At 51.1% G+C, this 8952-nt stretch overlaps 1 protein-coding gene across 1 annotated transcript in view; it reads left to right on the top strand.

Annotated features, from left to right (window-relative positions):
• Positions 1-8952, top strand: part of CAPN8 (calpain 8) — a 95921-nt gene that overhangs the window by 67733 nt on the left and 19236 nt on the right. Inside the window, exons 11-13 of the mRNA XM_004699933.2 lie at positions 945-956; positions 2519-2730; positions 3803-3839. Of these exons, the coding sequence (XP_004699990.1) occupies positions 945-956; positions 2519-2730; positions 3803-3839 (261 nt within the window). The remainder of the gene's footprint in view (positions 1-944; positions 957-2518; positions 2731-3802; positions 3840-8952) is intronic.

Genomic DNA, 8952 nt, shown 5'->3' with positions numbered 1-8952 from the left:
GCCGCCGCTGCCTGTCCTGCTTAGCAGCCGACTCGTCCAGTGTGCATAGGAATTTGTTCCTAGATTTTTTTTTAAACTATAGTCTGGCCCTCCAAAGGTCTGAGGGGCAGTGAACTGGCCCCCTGTTTAAAAAGTCTGAGGAGCCCTGCACTACACCCTCAGGGATCCTGGCTCTCCCTCTAGTTTCCACCAGGAATCCTACAGCAGCTTCTGGCAGACTCAGCTTGGCCAGATCTTGGACCAATCGCTGTCGCCAAGGGCAGAGTCCACTGTGGCCCACCAGAACGCCAAACCCAACCCACTGCTCTCGAGTGGGTTCTCCCTCAGCGAGGGTGCAGTTCCCTCCTCGGGCCAAGCCCTGGATGTGGGAGGTCAGGTCTGGAAGGGATGGTCGTTGGCTGTAGTCAGCCCCAGCTCACGGCTTACGTACAACAGAATCATAAGCGTTGCCTGGTCCCAAGCCACCGTCCTGGTTGTTGACATGCTGGAGCCCGCTGTTGTCCCAATGCACCGCACGTAGCATTTCCTGCATCTTTGCAGACCAGATGGAAACCCTTACTTTTTTCTTGCAATTGGTTTTTGCTAAGGACCTGTCCAAAGTAGGTGAGTCAAATATGTTACCTCTCCTTAAGCGCCAAGGTTATCGCCCCTAAAGAAGTTGGGGTTCTCAATTATGCATGGATAAAGTAAAAAAAGTCAAACTCTCCCCTGCCCCCAGATTTCTAGGGCTTAGGACTCCCCACCTGGTCTTGAAATTCACCAATGACTTTCCAGTTTCAGAAATGCTGCCTCATCTCTCCCGGCAGCACGGACTGCCTCCCCTGCGGTGGGGTAGTGGGTGCAGGACGGTACCTTCCTCTGCAGGATGTGAGGGTGGGAGGCAAAGGCACAAAGAGGCGGCCCCTGAGCTCTCAGATGACCTGCTCCTTTCTTCTGCCTTGCAGGTTCCCAAAGAGGTATGTGTGCGCTCCCAGATGTCTTCCCTTTGGTTTGGGCCCGTCAACTGGTAAGTGTGGCTGCCTTGGGGTGGGCACAGCAGCCTCTGCTTCCTCTGATGTGGAAGTCCCTCCTCCCACAGCCAGAGTCTGGCATGACCCATGAGGCTGCGAGCCCTTCTTTTACAGACAAATCGGAGTTCCCCCTGACGGGCCCCCACCAAGCGGGGAAAGGCAACCTTGGCCTTCTGCTGGGCGGACCACGTGTGCCATCCTGATGCTCCTACTTATCTGAGCAGTGAGGAAAAGTGCCCTGAGCTCTCATAAGAGTAGGAAGCGCCAACTTTATCCTTTGGGCTCCTCAGTCATTTCTTAAGGTGGCGTAGTGGTTAAGCATCGGGCTGCGACTGAAAGGCCAGCCGTTTAAAACCACCAGCCAGCTCCTCAGGAGAAAGGTGGCTTTCTACTCCTATACAGATTTACAGTCCCCAAACTCACAGGGGCAGTGCTGCCCTATCCTACAGGGTTGCTATGAGTCGGCATCAAACTGATGGCAGTGAATGATTTCTGAGCGGGTTAGAGCATGGGGCCAACAGTGTGACACTGAACCCCTGCAGGTTCTTTAGCCAGCCGAGGGACTCCTGGGTCTGGGTCACACACAAGTCAGAGTCCTGTGCTTATCAGCACCTGCCTGCGGTTGTGGCGAGGATGGATCAGGAAAATGAGTGTGGCAGCAGCTTCATTACAACAATAACACCGGCAACGGTGTTTCTGCAGCACCTGCAGTTGCTAATTAGCTTGCCTCAAATACTGACAGCTTCTCACACCCCACAGTAAGGAGCTAGCTCATGGGGCACAGCTGCACCCTCCAAGGAGAACCCAGGCCCTGAGGGAGCAAGGTGGGACCCAGAGCCAGGCCAGACTATAGCTGGCCCCTTGGTCTGCCTCCTTAAGAGCTACCACTGTGGCTTCCCCGCATGATCCCCCACGTGTCCTGTCCGTGCAGAGCAGAGCACTCTGTTCAAATAGCCACAGGTGAGAGGGTCCATTAGCGGCTTTGGCCTGTAGGGCTAGGGTTTCCACCTCAGGCCTGTCCTGGGGGGCTCCATGTTGGCCACAACTCTAACTCCCACGGAGGTCAGTGTCACCCCCAGCAACACCAGCCACCACCAACACCCATGCCACCCCCATCACTTGGAGGTTAAGTTTCCTCTTCACCCCTATCCTGGAAGGTCACTGCCACAGCCCAACTTCCCCCTTGGGAGGTCAATGCCACCCCCCACCCCCAGCCTTCGGATGTCAATGATGCCCCCAACTCTCCCCCTCACACCCTGGGAGGTCAGTGTCAAGTATGGAGTAAGAGATGTGGGCACAGCCAGTGGCAGTGGGTCCAAGAGGGCCTGGCATAGAGAAGGTGCCTGCACAGCCAGTTACCCCCAAAGCCCCCGGTGGGAGCGCAGGCAGGACACTAAGCCCCGTGTTCCAAACGAGTGGGCCCTACGCTGGCGGCATAAAGCAGAATTCTTCCGCCCACATCTTCCAGAAGAAAAGGAGACACTGACTTTGACTCTCACTGTGCGCAGCTGGAGGGCCACACTGATGCACACCTGGGCCGGGACTTCTTCCTGGGCCTCCAGCCTTCTGCCCGCTCCAGCACCTACGTCAACCTGCGGGAGGTCTGTGGCCGGGCCCGGCTGCCCCCGGGGGAGTACTTGGTGGTGCCGTCCACCTTCGAGCCTTTCAAGGACGGCGAGTTCTGCCTGCGGGTGTTCACGGAGAAGAAGGCGGCGGCTCTGTGCGTGCCCCTTGGCCCCCACGGGGTGTGGTGTGGTGGGGTGTGGAGCTGGGTGACTGGGTACAGGCTCAGGACCTGCCTGCATCCCTCCCTGAACAGCAGGACACCACAGGTCCCGAGTGTCCCCTACCTGGGTGTCTCCTCCTGTCCCCACTGCTTTGGTGTGGAACTTTCTTGAGGGTAAAGTTTTTTGTTTGCTTAAAGGTCAAGGCTGGGTGACATTGGCACCAGTTGCAATCTGGTTAGAGGGTCTTCCACCCAGCAAGGGTGCGTGTAGAGGTTCAGGGAGTAAGCTCTAAATGGCTGCCCCACTTCCTCCTTGTGTTATACCCATGCAGGCACACATCCATATATATGCATGTGAGCACTCACCACTATGCATGTACATACGTGCCCACGATCATGTGGCCCCCTCCTACTCACATGCGGGCATATATTTGTGCATGAGCTTGCTAACTCATCCCAACAGGGCTTCATGCCACTGGGTTTCCAAGGGTGCAGGCTGGTGGGTGGGTGGGTGGGTGCTGGTGCCTGGGGAAGACCGATAATTGGGACACGATGGGGAGAAATTCCCAGGACACTGGTTCACCGGGTTGCAAGTCCTAGAATGCACGAAAGGCCAAACTGAAAGCTCTTGTCTCTGGTGAGGAGTCCCTTGAGGGGGTGGGGTACAAATAACACATCTAGCTACTAACGGAATGCTTGGAGGTTCCTGTTTGCTCAGCAGCACCTCAGAAGAAAGGCCTGGTGATCTACTTCTGAAAAACCAGTATTGAAAACCCTATGGCGCATAGTTCTACCCTGGCACACAGAGGGTTGGCATGAGCCAGAATCGAAATGATGGCATCTGGTTTGTCTCTGGTGCAAACAAACTGAGGGTAGGGAGGAAGGTGGGGAGGCAAAGGGGGTGGAGGAGAGGGTGCCTGTTAAAGTTTCAGTGTGTGCAGCTTAGTGTTGGTAGGAATGGAAGACATTGCCTGGGCAGCCATTCCCTTAGAAGGGTCAGATTCCCCCCAAAGAACCTAGCCCCGAGGTGCGCATTGTGCTTACTCCTTCTTCCCTTGGGTTTCAGGGAAGTTGGAGGTGTCGTGGCTGGAGACCCCCATGAGGTACGCACGCTTCCAGGTGGCTGAGCTGTGATGTCCTCACCTGGCAGGCATTTGAGTTTTCTTTCTGATTGATAAGTAGTTCCTATCTATTAAAGAGAGATGCTCTTCTTTGTCAGGGCCACACGTTTTGCAGGCCCTGGCTCTTCCTCAGGAAGATGAGTTAGAAGCAGCCCTGGGCCCCATGCTTTGTAAAGCATCCCTCCCACCCAGTGTCCCGGGCCACCCTAGAGACTCCTCGCTGATCTTGAGTCAGGGGGGCAAGGGGAGAAATAGATCCCTTGGCCCTGAATAAAGACCCTATCTGTGATGGGACAGGTGCTGGCAGCTTATGAAAGAACTGAAGGAAAATGATGACAGAAATTGAATCTCAACCTCTCCTGGCCTCTGTGTGTGCATGTGGTCCGTGGGATGTCGGGGTGAGCGCCTCGCCTCCTTTCATCTGGGAAGGCCCCGTGGAGGTGCGATCAGAGCCAGCAGGTTCCCCCCGCTCCCGCCTCACTGTACTGTCCCCTCCTTCAGCTGAGGTGCTCACCCACATTGTGTTCTGTTGTCCCATGGGGCCCGACATTGAGACTATGGCTGGGGGACCTGGGGCCCAGGAGTGGGGCAGGACTGTCTGCATGGGGCCAGCGTCTGCCCACGCCCTGCTCTATCTACTTACATGGAGGGAGGTGCCTCAGGCTGGGGCCCTAGGCTGCTGAGTCTGCCAGTTGGGGCTTCAGTAGGGGGAGACAAATTCTATTATTTTGCATCGATGGAATTTGTAAGCTCAGATTTCTGCAGCTACAGGAGGAGTTATCAAATGAGGATCCATCGTTTCCTGTTGGCTTATGTCATGAGTTCATCAGGTAGAAAACACACATCCCCATGGTCCTGTTTCATTCCAGTTAATCCCTGTTCTTGACAGATGTGACCCACGGGATGTGGTGTGCTCTGGTTAAGCCAGAAGTCTACCGGAGTCAGCAGCTCTTCTGTGCTTGCGGCTCTTAGTGCCCTGAGCTGCTCAAAACTCCCACCCCCACCCCCCGGCCACTTGCACCTGAATGCCCTCAGGAAGCTGTGTCTTTCTCAGGGGCTTTTCTCACCATCAGTCCCAAGGGTGCGCCCGTGAGAAGGATTTGGGGATAAGAATTATCTGCCACCATTCCCATTTTCTTTTCTGTTTCTTCACCAAATCAACTTAGAACTAACTCTCAGTCCCAACGGTGCCAAGCTGTTAGGAGTTCAATGGCAGTTCTTACTGAGGCGCCCCATCTCCACCTCCTATGATTTAGGGCTTTTCAGAGGAGAAGCAGCAGGAAGTCCTTTGGGGTCCTGAGCCCACACCTGTCTCTGCTTGCTTCCCTAGCTCACAGGTTCCCTCACGGTGTATGCCTGCTGGGCATCTGGTACATGCTGGGAGCTGACTCTTTGAAGAATTGGGAGCCTTTAGACTTGGAGCTCAACCTCCTCTTTGAGGCATCTTGGGCATGGTCACCCAGGAAAGGGTTCCCAATATTTCAAGGCCCGGTGAACTTCCAGTCTCTTCTGGGTCTCTGGGAAGTGCTGCGTTTTCTCTCAGCACCCTCCCACCACATACATGGAGCGACCCAGCCTCATATCTTTAGGGGGTTTGGACTTTAACAAAAGACAGAATAGCTATTGTCAAGAGCTTCTGATTTCCTGCTGCCAGAAATCTCCGAGTCGTGATCAGTCAGATGTCTGAAGGGCTTGGCTACCCTACAGGATGAGTAGACAGACACACCCTTGGCATTTAGATGTGCTCATGTTGAGCAGAATTGTGAAGATGCATCAATGGCTCATAGAATCATAAGAGAACACAAGTTGGCCATGTTGTGCTATGATTGACCAAGCACCTCCTGTATACTTTCCTGGGACAGTAGATAATGCCACTATAATAAGTTCCTTGGGGACCAGGAAAGTCTCTTATTACCCATTGAATGAGGGTAAGTCAAAAGGTATTGCTACTAGCCTTTCAGGTCATAGATGCACGTGTTTATTCCAAGCACGATTTGTTGAGACATGCCCTGTGATCAGTGAGTGACTTCAGACAAATCCTAAGTAATGTGTTCATCCTGGTCTTGTGAGAGTGCCTTCTCCCCAAATGATGCTTCTTTTGTGATGTGGAAGAAGAATGATTTTGAGATAAGGGTTATGATCAGCTGTTAAAGAGAACAACAGTGGACATCTTTCCAAATCCTTGAAATTTTGCAACAAGTGTACAGGGGTTTCACCTCATATAAGACAATGGTCTTTAGGTGGAGGTAATCTGCCTAAAAGGTGAGACAAGTGAGAGAAGATTGTCGAGTTCCACAAGACCCTAGAGCAGTGGTTCTCCACCTTCCTAATGCCACGACCCTTTATACAGTTCCTCATGTTGTGGTGACCCCCCCAACCATAAAATGATTTTTGTTACTACTTCGTAACTGTAATTTTGCTACTGTTATGAATTGGGCAACTGCTGTGAAAGGGTCGTTCAACCCCCCAAAGAGGGTGCGACCCACAGGTTGAGAATCGCTGCCCAGAGTGACCATTGCAGTGCTAGCGAATGAGCTTGGGGGTCTCAGATGGTTTGGCATTTTCAGTTTTGAGTGAACATCTCGGCCTCAGCAAACCTTTGGGTCTGTGGGTGCCGACAGCACTGCAGGAAGATAAGCTGGATGAAAGAGGCGGTCCTGCTGCTGCTCAAACAGGACTGAGGGGAACAGAGGGGCTCGTGGCATGCCTGGTAATCGGGAATGAGTCTTAGGTTTACCAGTAGGATCTAGAGAACAAGGTCCAATGAAAACAGTGACTTCCAAGGGGGTCTGCTGGGTCGATTCAATTTAAAGCAGAGAGGTTACCTCACGAGGACATAACACCTGTTGTGGGGAATTCCCAAACGTCACCTTGATAGATTATCTCAAAGCACAGAGGATGATTGTGGGATCTTACTAAAAAGAAGTTTTAAGGAAATGGAAAACTGTCTTGGGGAATACAAGACCAGGAAAGTTGTGTTGATTTTTTCCCCATCACGACAATGCACCTGCTCATTTTTCAGGAGTAGTAAGGTCTGTCCTTGGAGAATTTCATTAGGAAACTGTACCCCACCCACCCTTCAGCTTTGATCTCCCCCCTCAGATATCTTGTTGTTGCCCAAACCCAAGAACATTGAAGACCATGGTTTGTTTTTGGTCCACTGAGGGTGCTAAAACAGCAGTAAATCATAGAGTGGAGAATTCTTTGAAGAAGGGCTAGGGGGCGGGAAATACTACTTTCAGAAGCATATAAACCTAGGTGTAGGATAGGTTGACAAACAGTAGCTTCTCATTTTGATAGTTTTGTTTAATGATGACTTCTACAACTTTGTAGCAATACTTTTGGACTTACCCTCATATTTCAGGCATAGTCAGAACAGTTCCCAGCATGTGCCGAGTGTGTGGTTAAATATATGTATGCGTATGTATATTTTTATTTATATAAAATATATTTAAATAAATACATGAACAACAACTGTGAAGTATACCATAGTCACCATCAGGTAACTGCATCTTCCACATTGTCTTGTATTCAATAATCACCTTGACCCCAATGACACTCTCAAATGGCAGAGTGTCTGCTATATACCAGAATTTTCTGCCAGTGTTGGGTGCTGTCATTTCGGACTCAGAGAGACTTCCTGTGACAGAATAATATTTTATTGGCTATAATATTTATGGAAGCCAATCACTAGGGCCCAGCAGCTGGATTTGGACTACCAATGTTACAGTTAGTATCTGTGAACTTAACCCTAGTATTTGTTGATGTCCATGTAAATGTTCTTCTCTCCTCTCCTTTTGTTTTTCCTCCTCCTCTGCTATGTTGTTGTTGTTGTTGTTGTTAGGGGCCATTGGTCATGTTCCAACCCCTAGGGCCGAAGACCCTGCCCGGTCCTGTGCCATCCTCACAGTTATTCTTATGCGGGGGCCCATTGTTGTAGCCCTTTGTCAGTCCTTGTTCAGGGCCTGCCTCTTGTCCACTGCGCAGGAATCATAGCCCATTGTTCTCTGTCCAGAATTCCAGGACTTCCCACTAACATTTGGGACATAGTATCTGTTTTACAAGAACAATTTTTGTTCTCCTACAGAACTATTTTACAGTTGTATGTGTGATGAGAAGTGGGTATCATTTTTCTTCTCAAAACTTGGAATACAGTCTGCCATATGCTCATCTTTAATGGAAACAGATACTCTCCTCATGTTGCAGCCGAGGAAACGGTCTCAGAGCGGTTGAGTGCAGCACGATGCACAGTGAGCAGTAGTAGTAGCAGCAGAGGGCGGTGGGATTTGAGTCCTGGCTCCAGCACTTACCAGCTGTGCGATCCCAGCCTGTTAAGGTAACATCTGAAATGTCCGTTTCTCCAACTGTGAGATGGGGCAGTCACGAGACCCAACTCATCGGATGGTTGTATGAAGTCATCCGTGGGAAGGATCTCACAGGTGTTTGGTTTGCCATGATTTTAGAAGTAGTACGGCTGCTAGGAGCCTGGTGTGGGCCGCAATCCACTAGGATAGCAGTTGGAAACCCCCAGGTGCTCGGTGGCAGAAACATAGGTCTTTCTACTTCCACGAAGAGTTACATACGGTCTCAGAAACTCACAGGGGCAGTTCTACCCTGTCCTGTGGGCTTGCTATGCACCGGTATCAACTCAATGGTGGTGAACTTGGCTGGGGTTTGGGTTGATTATGACTGCTCCTCCTATTAGCAGAGTCCCGTCCAGATGTATCGGGCAGTTTGTACTTTCCTGAGTGACCATTTCAGAAGACCTGGCACTCTGAAGGGAACCTCTCTGAGCCACCCGGGACCCATGTCATGTTCTCCACTTGGTCTGGTGGTAACAGTAGGGGTGGCTTCCTTCTATTTTGAATGGAGTCTGTTGTCATATCAGAAAGTATCTGGACAGAGTCATCCATGGAATGGTTTGTAATTTTCTTTTTCTTTTTTTTTTAAACATTTTATTAGGGGCTCATACAACTGTTATCCCAATCCATACACACATCAATTGTGTAAAGCATATTTGTACATCATTTCTCAAAACATTTTCTCTCCATTTAAACCCCCGACATTAGGTCCTCATTTTTCCCCTCCCTCCCCG

The sequence above is a fragment of the Echinops telfairi genome, unplaced genomic scaffold, assembly GCF_000313985.2.
Source record: "Echinops telfairi isolate 266 unplaced genomic scaffold, ASM31398v2 ScPeMD7_7424;HRSCAF=8462, whole genome shotgun sequence".
NCBI classification, from domain to species: Eukaryota; Metazoa; Chordata; class Mammalia; order Afrosoricida; family Tenrecidae; genus Echinops; species Echinops telfairi.
The sequence above is the reverse complement of the archived record's forward strand: the minus strand, read 5'-3'. Positions and strand labels throughout refer to the sequence as shown.